Below are 17,138 nucleotides of genomic sequence, written 5' to 3'. Positions count from 1 at the left end.
ACATTACCAACGAATGTCGAGCTGGTGGCATATGCAGATGACGTAGCTGTGGTGATCGTCGCTAAGCACTTTGAGGAAATAAACCTGGCATTCGACATCACGTTCAGACGAATAAACCAATGGATGGACACGGTGAAGTTGCAACTAGCCAAACACAAGACCGAAGCAGTGCTCATCACCAGTAGAAAAACAGTGGAAACGATCAGTTTGGAAGTTGGAGAGCAAGAAATCACATCGCAACCGTACATCCAGTACCTGGGAGTGATGCTTGATGCCCGACTCAACTTCAAGCAGCAAGTAGAACACGTGAGTTCCAAAGCATCAGTCGTGAGAGCAAGCTTATCACGGTTGATGCCGAATGTTGGAGGTCCGAAGCAGAGTAAGAGGTTGTTCTTCCTCTAGAGCACAACTGTAAGAATGTCTGTAAGTGTGTTTACAGTTTGGAATCTTACGCTTCTGATGCGAAGCCCGTAAGACAGTCAATGACCGTCTAATAAGATTCCAAAACGTAAACACACTTACAGACATTCTTACAGTTGTGCTCTAGAGGAAGAACACTTTCTATTCACACATACAACAGCACAAGAAAACAAATTTGAACTAACTGGTGGTGAGAGGAATTAACGACATTAGAGTCAGGGCGGCTAGGTGGTCTAGTGGAGTAAGGCTCCGGTAAAGCATCGCTAGATACCAGGTTCGATTCCTGGCTCCGTCGTTAATTTTTCGAATTTACCAGTTTTTCAAATTTATATCTTCAACAATGAAAAGTCCTCGTGATTAATGATAATGCATATCCGCATTTCAATTATTAGACGGTCATTGACTGTCTTACGGGCTTCGCATCAGAAGCGTAAGATTCCAAAATGTAAACACACTTACAGACATTCTTACAGTTGTGCTCTAGAGGAAGAACACTTTCTATTCACACATACAACAACACAAGAAAACAAATTTGAACTAACTGGTGATGAGAGGAATTAACGACATCAGAGTCAGGGCGGCTAGGTGGTCTAGTGGAGTAAGGCTCCGGTAAAGCATCGCTAGATACCAGGTTCGATTCCTGGTTCCGTCGTTAATTTTTCGAATTTACCAGTTTTTCAAATTTATATCTTCAACAGAGTAAGAGGTTATTGCTGTCATCAGTGATCACATCAGTGCTGACCTATGGGATACCTATTTGGGCGGATGCCTTAGGAACCCAAGAATCGTGAAGGAAAGCAGCACCAATACATCGCTTGAGTGCTCTGAGAGTCGCCAGTGCTTTCCGCACAGTTTTTGAGGATGCGATATGCGTTATTGCTGGAGCTCTGCCTATTAAAGTCCTAGCGGAGGAAAGACGGACCCTTTACCAACGAAGGGGGTCAACTACACTGAGCCCTGATGAACTAAGAACAAAAGAACGGCAACATAACATCGCTCGATGGCATTCGCAGGGGGATGCCGCAATAAACGGTAGGTGGACGCACCGTCTCATTCCAAGGATCGACGCTTGGCTGAACCGGAATCACGGTGAGGTCAACGACTATCTAACGCAGATGTTGTCAGGATACGGCTGCTTTCGAGCATATCTTCACTGCTTTAAGCACGATGATTTTCCGGAGTGCCCGACCTGTCCAGGAGTCCCTGAAGACGTGCAACACGTGTTTTTTGTGTGCTCCTGTTTCACTATGCTGCGAGATGACTTGGGACCTGTCCTCGAACAGTGAATTCAACCTGAGACATTAGTAAGTGCGATGCTTACATCGAAGGACGCCTGGAATGCGACCAGCTCATTTGTGACGGAAGTGCTCAAAGACCTGCGCTCCACGGAAAGAGAGAGCCAAAACAGTTATGCCTAGAAGATAGAAGCAATGACTTCAACAATTAGAAGAAAGAGCGAGAGCTAGATCCTCTCCCTGTGAAGTAATGCCTAACGGCGGTTTCCGCGGGGATTGAGAGGCCAGAGAAAGATGACAGTTTTAGTCGGTATTAATATCTTGAGTCCAACATACCGGACGAAACACTTAGCCTGATGATACGAAAAAAGTATTTTCCAAACCTCTATATCAAAAACACACACACACACACACCCACGCCCGCACGCACGCACGCACACGCACACACAATGATGTCACCGTAGCTGAATCCATAACTATCCGAGATTCTATTATTTTTCCGAGTTTATAACGCGCCGAATGTACGACGAATAATAATTATACATTCTACAAAATAATATGGCGTTGTTTTGACTAACAAAAATTGATACAAAAGAGAAATAACATAAAAATAAATTTGGTTCAAACGTGAAGCTGTCCTGGCTTATTTATTATTGCCTTTTTTCTCGCTTTTTTTTAATCCATTGATGAATTTAGTCGCTTTGACTCGAAATTATCGTGTATACTATTCTCCTCCTCTTGAGTCAGGCGGGTGCTTTACCTCGGCTGCTCTACTCTTGCAACTATATCTGACAATGAGTCAGGCGGCGCTATGCTCGACACTGCTCCTAACGTCCGTCTATTGAGCCAGGTCCGGTCTTTACTGGAACACTGCTGATCGGTGCTGCTCAGCGTGGTCCTTATATCGTGTGTCCATGAGGAAAGTGCGCACCTTATGCGCGTGCGTCAAGTCGTTCGAATTTTAATGACTAACAGTTAACGCCTGATTGAGCAGCCGACGCAATACCAATAGCAGCTCTCAGAAAATGGTCAGAGCCCACAGGTAGTGGGGGGTCCCAGGGACATTTTCTGACAGTCGCGATTAATATCGCGTCGGCTGCTCAATCAAGCGGTAACTATCAGTCAATAAAATTTGAACGACTTGACGCACGCGCATACCTTACGCGCACTTTCCTCATGGACACACGGTAGTAGATATACAAGGCCGGTTCTGGATAGAAACACCTTCTTTACCGACCAAGCCGACCAGTCCGCCTATACATATATGTAAGGAAAATCGTGCTCATCGAGCGGGGATCGATAACCGCATTACCGAGCGCACTCCGTGAATCCTCAGGCGTTCGAGCGGTCCCCGTGGATCCTCGATCGTTCGACCGAGAATCCGTCTTGATCGACTAACCGAAGCTGTACGTGATCTATGGTCTTGACGGTGATCTGGTTAATTTTCGCGGAGAAGTTATAACTATGAGACTGCACATCAAATCGCAATAAAAGATGGGTATTGTATATAACAGATTGGCCAAAAAGTGTTATATCAGTAAGTCAGCATGTCCCGATCAAGTCAGTCATCGATCGATTCCCGAACCGCTAACACGTCGAAACGTGGAGTTCCTGATAGCTCTGGGTCTAAAGCTGACACCTTTTGGAAAAGGAATTTCCGACAAATAAAACTGCGATTCTGCTGTTTCGTTGTATGCTACGTACCATGGAGGAGGAAATCTTGAGCATTCAAACACCTGTCGTCTTTGACGAATCAATCGCACACCAAGAAATACACGCACACAAACCGTACGCATCGTCAACTTTCAACAACAGCGATGAGATTCGCATCACCGTTCAGCATCAGGATTTATGCGTATTACCGAGCAAGAGTTCGCTGCATATCTCTGAAAAATTGCTCAAATCGGACGGCAACGCAGCAGCGATCACAACTTTGGTCAATAACGCCATCTGCCATTTGTTCGAAGATGTACGGTACGAACTCAACGCCGTAGAGATTGATAAATGTAAAAAAGTTGGTCTGACCAGCCTGCTGAAAGGTTTCGCTTCGCTCAACCCTAGTCAAAGTTGGCTTATGGAAAATGCTGGATGGCTCGATGTTCAGGAAACGAAAAAATTAACTGATGCCGATGGTAACTTTGACGTAGTTATTCCCTTGTGCATGATATTGGGCTTCGCTGAAGACTATCGCAAGATCGTCGTTAACGCGAAACACGAGCTGATTCTTACAAGATCAAAAAGTGATTTGAATGCCATCGTTCAAAATCAAGACGAAGGCTTTAGAATCGTGATCGATCAGGTGGAATGGTTAGTACCCTACGTGAAGCTCTCGGATCAACGAAAAATCGCACTGTTGAATTTCATTGAGAAAGATACACCAGTCTCCATGAGCTTCCGCAGTTGGGAGTTGTACGAATATCCTTTGCTACCGGCAACCACGAAACACGTTCGGACTGTGAAAACGTCCACCCATTTGGAAAAACCGCGATTTGTCATGCTCGGTTTTCAAACGAATCGAAAAAACAAAGCCGGAAAAAATGCCAGTCATCTTGATCACTGTAACATTACTGACGTCAAGCTCTTCTTGAATTCAAGACGAACCTTTGATTTTCATCGACTGTTCGAAACAAAACGAGGCTCTGAAATCTGGACCGGTAGATATTCGTATCGAATTTGAGGTGAAGAATAACTTTCCTACCGGTACATCTGCCTACTGCTTGATTTTACATGATCGTATAATTGAATATAACCCGCTGAGTGGTGGGGTGAGAAAATTGGTATAAAAACCTTGAACGTTGTGACAATCGATTCAGTATTTTTTTCACGATGGAGTTCATAGTCGACGTACAAGGATTCAGAAGACCGGGTCCCGGTTTTACACCAAAAGAGTTGGCAGTTGTGTCACTCGACGAAGAGACCAACCCGTCAATTTTTCTCTTCGAACCTCCGTACGATTGGAATTGTTTACTCGCTCCGTTCAAAAGCGAAAATTTGTGGCTGTCACGGAATTATCATGGACTATCCCGGGAAGGTGGTGATTTACCTTTCGAGAAGCTCGACTTCACCATCGAATGTATGTCGCTGCGTGAGGCTTCAACAGTTTACGTAAAAGGTTTGGAGAAGAAAAGTTGGCTGCAGAAACTTCTGGGTAAAAAAGTTGAAGTCGTTGAAATGATGGATTTGGGTTGTCCGTCGTTGCAGAAGTTGAATAAAATGTCGGACACGAATTCAAACTGTACGCATCACGCTATATTACATCCAACTGTGCAGCCCAAAACGTATTGTTACTGCGAAATTTTTTACTCAAACACAAAAGACAATCGGTATCTCCTCGAACAGTTATTCATTCTCATTGCCTAAAGCATGGGTGCGATACCGTTGAGTAAGAACACTCATACATTAGCATTATGAATTTCGCGTAAAACTGTAATCTTGAGTTGTTTTTTTCAATAAAATATTTTGCATCGTCAATAACAACCGTTTACTCAGAACGCATGCCGCTCACCGTCGGACGATTCCGAGTATTGTTTTCGTCGGACGATTCCGAGAATTGTTTGTCTCAAATTCAACGTCGCCGTGAGAATCTTCTCGAACCTTCCGGAAGCTCTCGAAACCAGACACACGCCAGGATTCTCGGTCGAACGATCGAGGATCCACGGGGACCGCTCGAACGCCTGAGGATTCACGGAGTGCGCTCGGTAATGCGGTTATCGATCCCCGCTCGATGAGCACGATTTTCCTTACATATATGTATAGGCGGACTGGTCGGCTTGGTCGGTAAAGAAGGTGTTTCTATCCAGAACCGGCCTTGTATATCTACTCACGGTATACTCGGTCTATTATTCCGGTGTTGTCGCCTCGTCGTGTGTAGAAGTTATCCCGCTCATGTTAGATTGGTTCTGCTATGTTGATCTATCATGATCTATATACGAGTATGTCGTGTAACCGGTACGTTGCAGTATATATAATATGTAGATGCAACCGTGATGGTATTACAGCCTATATTCGGTTCGTAACCTGTCGACCACGCATACGTAGGAAAGATAAGAGAAATGAAGGGAACTAATATTGAGGAGTTGAATAATTATTGAGATAATTGATTGATTGTGAAAGATCTGAAGAATACAATGAGAAGATGTGGAGGAATTAATTGTAGAAGGAAAAAGGCAAGAGATCAGTTTAGATTCGGAACGAGAGATGAATTTAGATGTTGGTCGAATAAAAGATGACTTGAGAGTGCGTATATGGACGAAAGGATATAAGAGGTTGACTAACAATAAGTTGGTTGGCTAGATGAAGTTACCTAACTAATGTTACTATAACCAAACATGCTTAGAACAAATCGTTACTTCGAACCTTTAGGAATGTCTGAAATTTAGTAAACCGTGATAAACATACCATACTCTTATTCTGAAAAAACCGACTTCTTGAAGTAAATTCAGCAGTAAAGGGAGCATTCTACTAACTTGGTATGGGACCCGAAGTAGTGAGGTAATAATCAGAAGAGCATGCAGGATATGAGATAGCTGTGAGAGTGTGGGAACAAAATCTGAGGTCTGGAGAACTAACATGTATGATAGAGACAAAAAAAAGTTTGAAATTTTTTTTTGTAACAACTGCATGGGAAGTTCGACATCGCGCAAAATAAAGGGTGCGCGCTATGATACGCAAGTCGACAGATTCCACAACAGTTCCAAAACTGTTAGGTAATGTTGAAAAACTATGTGATAATGTTTATTCCCGCACACTAACCTGAGCAAATCAAACCTAAATCGGACATGATAAATCGTGACTACCATCACGTCTGCTGTAACTACGTTTACAATTTTCTCGAACTTCCCATTACAGGTGTTACAAAAAATAGTACACAATACGCGTGCGAGTACACGACCCTCGCACTCGTGTTTTTGTTACCCTCGCTTCGCTCGGCCAGCAAATTGTACTCGTGCAAGAATCACGTACTTCAATTCTGAGTACATAACTAGTTAGCACAAATTCAGCACAACTCAGCATGATCAGCACGATCGTAACAATTGTGAAATTTTGGAAGTGCTTGGCTGGGTGCTGATTATTTCGTTTTTTCTTATATTTTTTTCAGCATTTTTCCGGTACGTTCCGATTTTTTATAATTTTTTCGGATACACAGGGTACAGCACAAGTGCTGGGCTTATCAAATTATCAATTTTCTCGATTTTTTGATAAACCGTTGAAGTTAGGAGAGGCGGATCCACGGCACAAGTAAGCACAAGTCTAACATAACTCAGCACAATATTTATAATTATTATTTTCAAAAAGTGCTGGGCCTCACACACATTCTAACCTCGCGTTCATCTGCATCAGTGGAAAATAAAAGAAACACTGATGGATGTTTGATTTTTTTTGCGGAGCCCGCCTAAGCCCTCCACCGAGGGCTTCGCTTCCTGGACCCTTTTGGTTGCATTTTCAAACTTTCCTACCTATACTATTGAATTCTCCATATTCTATTCGCTCCGAGTTCGCTACCTAGCATAACCTAACAATATGTAATTCGTAATTTCAAACATGCGTTTTCACTCGTTTTCAATACATTTGTCGTAGAAAATATCGTATGCACCATGGGAAGGAAGTATTTCTTGTTTCGCACGATATTCGCAGAACGAGTTGTGAGTCGAGGACGCGATCAGCGCTCGACAAAAAACGCCCTCTTCCTTCCCTAGACGCATAATATACTTTTATATTATTTTCATGAAAAACAAAAGTTATAATTTTTGAATAATAAATTTTCTTGGGAACTTGGACAGAATTGATCAGATTCAATTTATCAAAATTTGCAACGTTTCGTTGGTTTTATTTATTTTCCAACTTCATCAGGCAAGCTGTAACAGATGTACATAAACTTTAAAATTAAGTTGCATAAAACAATAGACATGATACATGTAAGTTACAAATTCAGAAATAATAAACTAAACAAAATTACAAAATATTTACTTTTGAGGTTAAATCATCGTTAAAATCCTCTGGTCCATAACATCAAGTCAAAATTATGTTTAAATAAGACTAGACAAATATATACATTTTTTTTTAATAAAATTATAAATTCATTGTGCCAATAAATCAATTTAAATAAAATAAAATGGATAAATATAATGATGGACAAATACACATGTCAAACGTAGTGACTCTTAAATCACAGACTGTACTACTCTCACACAGTGTAATAGTACGTGTGGAGGTCGCATTATCTGTATCGTCAACATGACTCTGTTGTCCATGACTAGTACTGTTCGTATTGTGCGCGAAAGTTCAACCTCTAAGTAAAATAAAAATAATTACTATGGCTTCACTAAATCCTTAACATCATTTATCAGGTCACTGTAAATTGTACTGAGATTTTGCGTGTCGGATCTAAAATTGACACAATTCATCGCCTTAATAAAAATCATTTCACTTAGGTTTCTCTTCATGTAATTTTTCTCCAGATCTAAAATCTCCACATCCTCGAACTGAAAGTTATGACCATCTTCAACAAAGTGATGTTCCGCTAATGCTGTTTTGTTGTTTTTTATGGACTTCTCAGGTCTGCAGTCAAGTTTGTGTTGTCTCACTCTGGCTTTTAATTTTTGCCTGGTCTGTCCAACGTACCATTTCCCACACGAGCACGGAATCCTGTATACCAGGCCAGATCTATCTTCTTTCTCCACTTTGTCTTTTAGCCGGGAAAATAGATCCTTAACCTTGAATACATTATAGAATACCAACTTGCAGTTGGTGTGCCTGAATAAAGATCCCAGTCTTGGTGACAAGCCTTTTATGTAGGGAAATCTGCTAAACGACCAATTCCTGTTGACATTGTTGCTTCTGATGTTGTTTCTAATCCTCTCGGACACAATTTTCTCACACTTGCTGATGACCTACAGCTTGCCTGATGAAGTTGGAAAATAAATAAAACCAACGAAACGTTGCAAATTTTGATAAATTGAATCTGATCAATTCTGTCCAAGTTCCCAAGAAAATTTATTATTCATTACATTTAACATGGATGAGAACCAAGATTTGGATGTTATAATTTTTTTTTTTAATTAATAAATAAAATCAAAGCAATATGATCCTTTATTCAGAAAAAGTAATAAAGAGGAAAAAGTATAGGTTTTTCGGTGAAACATTGAGAATCGATTCATTGTCTGTAGAATCGCAAGTTCAAATTAAATGTGACGTGAGAATTTTTCATGCCCATCATTTGGTTGTAAAAGCTTGTAAGTTTCAGACTTTTTCATCTTATATTTCCGAAATGGTCGCGAGAGCTTGGCGAACAGACCGATAGACCGACAGACACACGGACACTTCTCTAAAAACCTGTTTTTCGGATTCTAGAGGTTCGAAAACGTAAAGATTCGGCGAAATTAGAAAAAGTGATTTTAGACCGAAACCAATACTTTTCTTACATCACAAAGGTGATGAAAGGTAAAAACCGTCATATCGCTAATATTTGTCGCATTTCTTTGTTTATTACAACGATTTTTTCCTTATTACCACAAAACAACAAGGCAGCTAATTTAATTGTAATTTAAACTGCTAATTTTCAACTCAACAGCCATTTTATAAATGTAAATATACACAATAACAATTTGATGATATCGTTTTCATGATTTAAGGGAGGAGACCCAGTAAGCATTTTGAAAAAATCGATTTTTTTCCATTTTCTAAAAGTACAATATTTCAAGAGTATTTTCCGAATAATTACATGCAAATCGGACCGTTATTCGTGAAGATATATAAATTTGAAGGGCGCCGTGTCTGACAAAGCTAACCGGCGCTCCCTCGAAAATACTCGAGAGGCAAGGGTAGCTCGTCGTCAACGAAAAATTGCTGCAGATGCAGCTAACAAAGCGGAGGAATGCGCAGTATATGGCCCAGAAATAGACGATTCAATGAAAGTCACAAAATAAATTTTTATATCTGCATGCAAATCGTACTCAAGACTTTAAACGCGTTTTTCTCGAAACCATGTTTTCGACGTCGATGATCACTGTAACTCGAGAACGACTTTACCGATCGGTTTGAAATTTGTCTCACTTATTATATACATAGTTGTCCTTCGGATGAACGAAGGATTTTTTTTTCTGGACAATTATTTTTTTTTATAGCCAAAAATGTGAGTGAAGTTTTGGTTGAAACAACACTTTTGACTTTTAACGTCCGCTATTTTCTGAAAAATTGAAATTTTTCGAAACCATTCGTTCATGTGGAGCATTATATCATTAACTAAAGATCCCCCCCTCTTTTGTTGGATTCAGATGATCCATTGTAGCGCGAGAGTGATCACCGCAACACCCTTTTTTTTGCAGACGTCTCGCCCATTGCCTTCTACCGGCTTATTTTTAAATATTTGTCTTTGAAACAATTGTAATGTGTACTTTAAATATATATCTTTCATATGAACAAACTGTTGTTATAAATTATTTTATCGTTTGGCCAAAAAAAAATTCGGAAACAGACCCTTTTTTTGGGGCATTCCAACTGGGTCTCCCCCCTTAACGTACTCATTAAGAAACTGAAAAGGTTTATCCAGTCAAACAACACTATCATTTTATGATTATTAATTAATCAATTCTTCATTTCTTTTTGATTTCGATAAGATCTTTTATCATGAGCGGCGTTTTCCAACGAGAATGGTTCAAAACATAACGTTGAAGTTCGCAAGGTTAAAATAACGAAATATTGAAGAAAAATCATTATTCACAGATTCAGAAATATTTTAAAGCAGACAAGTTAGCAAATTATGAGTATTTTTTACTTCAGTGTAGCAAAATAATAATGTTTCCCAAAAATACATCGTTACACAAGTGTTACAAACTTCACTATCATTTAAACACATGGTTCTTTTGAAACGTTTCTTTGGCTTGACGAGTGGAAATTTTTGAAGTCATAACAAATTTTCATAGTAGTGATAAAATTATTAATTCAGAAAAGGCTATGAATAGGAATGAAGGTCCAATAGGAAACTTACCTTCCAGGAGCTCTGCATACTTTTTCTTCTTATGTTTAATCTTCTTTGGCGTTGTTTTATCCGCAGTTGCCGTATTTGTACTTGTCGTTCGACGATGAAGAGAACCATTTCTGAAATCTGTCCAAAAAATATTCAAATGTTTTACATATGTAGCATTTCAAGTTTAGTAGACTACGTTTTCGAATGATCACCACCGATTTCAACCTTTACGGATGATCAGCTATGAAATGCCACTTGTGTATGTAAGTCTCTGAACCAAGCTAACGAACACTGCGATTTCGCTGCCTGTCTACCGAGGGTAACAGAAATGCCTGTATTCCTTCAGAATACCCAGGACATACGTTATGCACATTTTTAGATTTCTTTAAAAATTAAAAGAAAAAATTTCAGAATGGGTTGACTACTTAAAGAAAGAAAACTTTAAAGACAGCATTTTTGAGTATCACTTTGATGTTAGGTAGAAATATGAATAATGGGTTAAAAGTCTGTAAAATTAACTACAAGAATTATTGTAAACAATTGAGCATTCCACAATGAACAACTGAGAAGACGTGATAGCTGCGGAAGAAAATTGTTAAATATGAATGATCAAAAATCTAGTTTGAATATATGCGCCAAAAAAGAGCAAGTTTAGCCTTGTGCGATACATATCGATCGAGTACCTGCTTACCCTCACTTTTCGATCTAATTGTAAGTAGCAGCGTCGCCAACCCTAAAGAAATTTCCTTGGATCGAAAAAAATTAAAGTCCGTTCAAAGATAAAATAAAATTTGTTTTCTTATTAAAAAATATTGTAGTTTAGGCCGAAATCTAGATAAAAACAGAAGATCTCTGACGAAATCTCAAGACTGATAGCAAAATATCTAAAAATCAAAACAACAGACTAAAAGTCAACCAATTGTGAGGTTCCTCAGAAAATATTCACCAATTAGATAGCGCCTGCAATTTTCAAACGCACTTATTTGACAAGTTGGTAATTGAAAATAAAAACATATTATACAAGTAAAAGTTCCTAATATCGGTATATTTACAATTCAGATTGTTGTAGGATATAAACCTTTCTGTGTTACCTCGTTCGGTAATTATCATTATATATTTATAGCAAAGTTTTCTACGTTATAAAGCGAAAAAACTGAAGTATATCGTGTATTTCTGTATTTATTGAGTTTCAATACCGTCGAACATCACTGTTGAAAATGTGAAATATGAAGAGTTATTGTGGCACCAAGTAGACATCTGAAGAATTATTGTAGTGCCATCTAAATAAGGAATCTAAAGAAATGTTTGGGAGCCATTTAAAGAAATATTCGTCTGATAGGTTTGCTACGCCACCAAGTAGTAGCGTTTCGATATACCGTTATAAGAAAAAGAAATGTAAAAGACTGCTCGTTCTGAGTTTAATAAAGTAATCTGTTAATAATAATCTTGACATCCTGCAAGATTTGTTCTCAAAATATTCACGGACCTACAACAGGTTATGGGCCCAGCCTCGCTGTGTGATATTTTCGGGATTGCGTTCTGTTTTGCACCTAAATTTCGAGAAAATACTTTTGGAGGTTATCTGGCCGCGTCTAAGAGCAGATGATCGAAGAAAAAAATGGGGAACGAATCAACTAGAATAACTGAATTAAAAGGCGTCGAGAACTGGTCAACCTTAAAACTTCAAGTCTCTTTATTGCTTAAAGCTACTGGAGCTTATGAAGTAGCTTATAGCAGTCTAGCTCAACCTCAAGCTGAGGGAGAACGATCTACACGGATCAAAAAGGAATTATCAGCTCAGAAGATTATTGCTACCAGTGTTGAGGATTCGCAATTGCTGCATATCATGAAAAGTAGATTGCCGGCAAAAATGTGGAGCAAACTTCATAGTATATGTATATGAACAACAGAATCAGACCGGCATACATATGATGCACCAGAAGTAGTATCAAACAACGAAAGATCCGTCAGATAATATGGCAGTCCATATAGCAAAAATTGAAGTTTTGTTGCATAAATTCAAAGCATTAGGTGAAATCATTTCTGATTAAATGCTCATGACCAAAATTTTCATGACTTTACGTGCGTCTTTCAACTACTTCCTCACAGTGTGGGAGTCGACGGCTGAAGAACATCGCACGCTCAGTAATATGGCTCAAAGGCTGTTGGCAGAAGAGATCAGAATGAACAATCAAGAGGAATCTGAGAGTCGAGCATTCGCTGCGTCAAAGCAGACAGGCGGATCTGAAAGGTACCAATAACCTCGCCCCCAAAACGAAAGGACCAACAGAGATCGGAGCACAACCGCTTCAAAACGCAAACCAGGTACTTTTAATTATTGCAAAAAACCAGGACATAGGAAACAAGACTTTTTTAAATTGAAGAAAATAAATGAAATAACAGAAAAAGAAGAAGCTTTAATTGGCATGTCTTTTACTACGTTGTAAGCTGAGAGCTCGAGAATATCGATCTGGTTTATAGACTCTAATGCGACTGATCATACGTGTAAACAGAAAACTTGGTTTGGTGAATACGAAGCATTTCAGGATCCATGGCCTATAAATCTAGGAAACGGGCAAACTATATAGGCGAATGGTAGAGAAACTATCAGTCTTAGCTTTTGATGGAAATTACTGGAATCCCTAGCACCCCAGGCTGGAGTGCCTCTTGTTCTAGAATAACATTTTAACCTTTTTTCGACTGGAGCAGCTCTGGATAAAGAAATGCGACAAGTATCAGACGCAGAAAGCTGTGAGGGGTCTAACCGAATAAGCATGTCAAAAATGCCCCCGAATCTTTTCAGCTGGGAATAGGGGCAAAAGATATGTCATCCAAAGGAACACATTTCGGCGAAATTTGAACCTTCTAATGTTCCTATTTATTGCAGACTGTCAAGTAGTGCATTTTGGCGTTATTCCTTTTTTTTTTCGACCTCATTGGAGCTATCGTACTAAAAAAAATCACAAACGCGGAACTGGTCAGAATACGTAAACAAAGTATTTTTTTAACCCATCTTCGCGTTAATTCCGAGTAGAAAAAAATGAAGAAGTTTTCTTTTCCTGTTTTCACTATGATAAAATAAACTTGCACCAATCATTATTTTTCCGAAAGAGTATGAGCTCAAAGTACAGAACCTCTAATTTTTTCAGATTTTTCGCATTGGTGCGCCATTGTAAACAAAAATAAGAACGGCATTTTTTACTATTTTTCCGGGGTTGTTCAGTATCTGGGTATTCTATGGTTGATTTATTTCACTTCCAGGCATGCTCCTCCAAATTTCCGGGATGAATTTTCGATTCAGAATCCTACGGCTTTGGAGCAATGCAGAGCAAGTTTTCACCTATCAAAAATAAGCTCCCCGTCAAGATTTGGTTTACGTTTGAGCACTATTCATTTGACAGCATTGTGGTTTTGGAGCAATGTTCGGAACAACTAGAGCAGCTGAGAGCAACCGCGAAAAAATCACTTTTTTAAAAACGGGGGCTGGTGTGAAAAATGGTTTTTTTTTATGTTTATTTGTTGAATTTTGGGTTTGCCGAAATACTTTTCTGGAGCAATATAGAGCAACTTCGGAGCAAACCAGTACAACTCTTTAAGTTCGAAAATTTTGAAAATGGGCGGCTAACATCCCTTACTTGCCCAGAGGACTCCATGAAATGCAGGGCTCTAGGCTCAGCCCAGCGAGCCCATGCGAAAAAAGACCCTGTGCGACTTTTTAATACTTTGCATACATCTAAAATAGCATTAGAGAGAGCACTGTTCTCAGTATTCATTCAGACAGCAGTACCCGCAAAACACTACAGTTTTTCCATGCTTCTTGACTAAAAAAATGAGTAAATGATTTAATGAGAAGAATTTCACACACATGGGGGTCATTCAAGAATTAGCTAACTCATTTTTTGCAAATTTTTGCATTCTACCTTTAGTGATAACGATTGGTAAAATTTGCTTGTTTTGCACCTACGTAAAGCTGCCCCCCCCCCCCCCCCCTACTTGCTCAGAAAAATTTGAAGAAATGGTCGATTGAAGAGCTATTTATGAGCTCTGTAATGCCGTGAATCGCGATTTTTTAACTCGTTTCTGTTACGAGAAAACCAATTTTGAAAAGTGGGGAGGCTTACCGAAAAGTTAGCCTCCCCAGAGTGAAAAAATTTTTTAGAATTATTTTGACCACGTGAGAATTAGGAACTAATTAGAAGCTCTTGATGTACGTTGGAAACAATGTCGTAACAACAACCCCTATGGATATATCCATGCCCAATCGCGATGAGAGGCAAGAAGAGGAAAAAAAATCGAAATGATGAGTACTGGCATTTTGCTTCATTTATTCATAGCTTTTAAATACCAACAGTGACAAATTCTGATTTTCAATCCGCCCCCCTTTCAAAATTGATTTTCTCGTAACAGAAACAAGCTCAATAATCGCGGTTTGCGGCATTGCAGAGCTTATAAATAGCTCTTTAATCTATGATTTTTTCAAATTTTCTTGAGCAGGTAGGGAGGCCAGCTTTATGGAGGTTTGTTTTGCCCACTACTGTTTTTTAACGTTAGGTAACGCTTCTGGAAAAGTTTATTGGCAAATCGATTCTTTATCTGGAAATGGTAGAAATGCGATTTATAGTCACATCCTGATCAATTTATCCCTACTTTATTAAATATTAATTATTATTAATTATTAATACACATTAATATGTTCAGTAAAACGTGAATTTTTTACTCATTGAGTATCAAGTACATTATGTATTACCTTTCTTCGTAAATGCATGCAATAAACATTATATTTGCTAACATATTATTGAGTCATTCGGGATTTTTTTTCGTTGATACATGCCTACTTTGGTGGGATGCTTCCATATAATCATCCCCCAATGTTCCCCGGATATGTTCGAATCATGGCAACACCACTATAGTGGTGTTGCCGGCCGTCTAAATGTTAATAACATCTCCTTTTAGGGAAAATTTTTTATTTTTCTCAAGCTTTAAGTACGTACATCGAATTTCCTAGGTTAGCTAACGCTTGCCTGGAATGCCTACTACTATCGGGTAACATTTCATAACATTTCTCTAAATGGCCTACCTCTGTTTTATCGTTACCCAATACTTGAATGGCCTTTAGTATGTATTATTAAAGAACGATATTGCATCGCAGTTGTATCTTTTGGATGAAATTTCTCTAGTACTGTTAATGCTCAAAAAACAATGATTCTGCATTTTTGAATAGCTGCTTGTAAATTAAAACTTTTAGTGCCTAAAGTTAATGACGTTCGTTTCTCAGTTATTTTTTTCAGGCATATATAACAAGTCAACATTACGAAACATTGACACGTTATAACCCAGATTTTATAAAGTCAATTGTAGTTTTGTAAACATTATATACAAAGTGAAACGAAGGAAGCACAGTGGGCCATATTTGCGTCGACATTGAATAGTACTCAATACCTTAGTTGAAACAGATTCATCAAACTGAACTTGACTCCAGTCACTATGTAATTACATGTCTCTATCTATTAGTGCACTCTGATGTGTCTAAGAATCTCAAACAAAGCACCTGATAATGAACGATCAAATTTTGTATACAAATTAAAATCAAAGACAATTCAACACACCGGGTGAATATTAAACTTATGATAAAAAAAAGCGCGAGGTCTAATCAGGTAGTTAGGTTAGAATCGGTTGGTACATTCGGGAACTTTACAGATTCAAAGAGGGGTAAAAATACATTTCGAAATAGTTATTCAATTTAAATGTGAGTTAAAGAATGTGAAAATTGAAACATATATGCATGGAAACTCCAGGTTTATACGTACACGTGATTGGCTTCAGGTGATGAAAATTGCAGAACGAACAAACGTGATTATTTTGTTGTAAATTTATTTGCACTGTCGTGAGTGACAAGTTCTGTACAGGTATCGCATAACATCTCAAAAGCCTCAACATTTTACTACTGTGTGTTTAATTGTGTTTATTATTTATCAAATGAATAAACTGTTCATTATTAAAATCCACGTAGCAAACCGATTAACAGCACGCACTGGTTACACACGTGCAGTAACCATTTTGAATCGTCCATAAACACCATCCCTAGCCATACGGAGATAGACAACGAGCTCTATGCACTAAGCTCAAGCGGTCATAAGACAGAGAGATCAACAACTCCAAGCATCCTTTTCACTCTAATCGGTGACTTGGCGGAGAAAACACAAAGCTCCGATCCGACGGAGAGGACGAAGCGTAAGCTAGGCTTGATGGCGAGGGGTATGCGCCACGATCTTATATACAGGTCTGGCAACTTCTATGCTGGGAGCCACGATTATTCGCGTCGCTCAGCGAGGCCAAATTTCGATTCTAGCGGCACCACCAGTTGTCGCTGCGGTCTAGTTACCAGGATAACAATAACCTCAATAAATACGATGAGTGAGCGTAAGTGAGCGAATACCCATATACATATATGCGAATAACACGGTCTTGTCTGGACCTCCCCGGCTCCGCCGCGGCTGTTGCTAAGTTCGCAACGAAAC

General features: G+C 39.0%; 1 protein-coding gene across 8 annotated transcripts in view; it reads right to left on the bottom strand.

Annotated features, from left to right (window-relative positions):
- Positions 1–16,701, bottom strand: part of LOC124178357 (DNA-directed RNA polymerase, mitochondrial) — a 110,742-nt gene extending 94,041 nt beyond the window's left edge. For 3 of the 8 annotated variants that reach the window (XR_006869778.1, XR_006869779.1, XM_046561619.1), the window contains exons 1-2: positions 16,428–16,697; positions 10,642–10,758 (exon numbers count right to left, since the gene is read on the bottom strand). Coding sequence is in view for 2 of the 8 variants with exons in the window: in XM_046561619.1 (XP_046417575.1) it covers positions 10,642–10,758; positions 16,428–16,557 (247 nt within the window). In the remaining 6 variants the exon portion in view is untranslated. Of the gene's footprint in view, positions 1–10,641; positions 10,759–16,427 lie in introns of all 8 variants that reach the window. The other 5 variants (XR_006869782.1, XR_006869783.1, XR_006869780.1 and 2 more) reach the window with 4 other exon arrangements.
- Positions 16,702–17,138: the final 437 nt, after the last annotated feature.

This window comes from Neodiprion fabricii, chromosome 3 (assembly GCF_021155785.1).
Source record: "Neodiprion fabricii isolate iyNeoFabr1 chromosome 3, iyNeoFabr1.1, whole genome shotgun sequence".
NCBI classification, from domain to species: domain Eukaryota; kingdom Metazoa; phylum Arthropoda; class Insecta; order Hymenoptera; family Diprionidae; genus Neodiprion; species Neodiprion fabricii.
The sequence above is the reverse complement of the archived record's forward strand: the minus strand, read 5'-3'. Positions and strand labels throughout refer to the sequence as shown.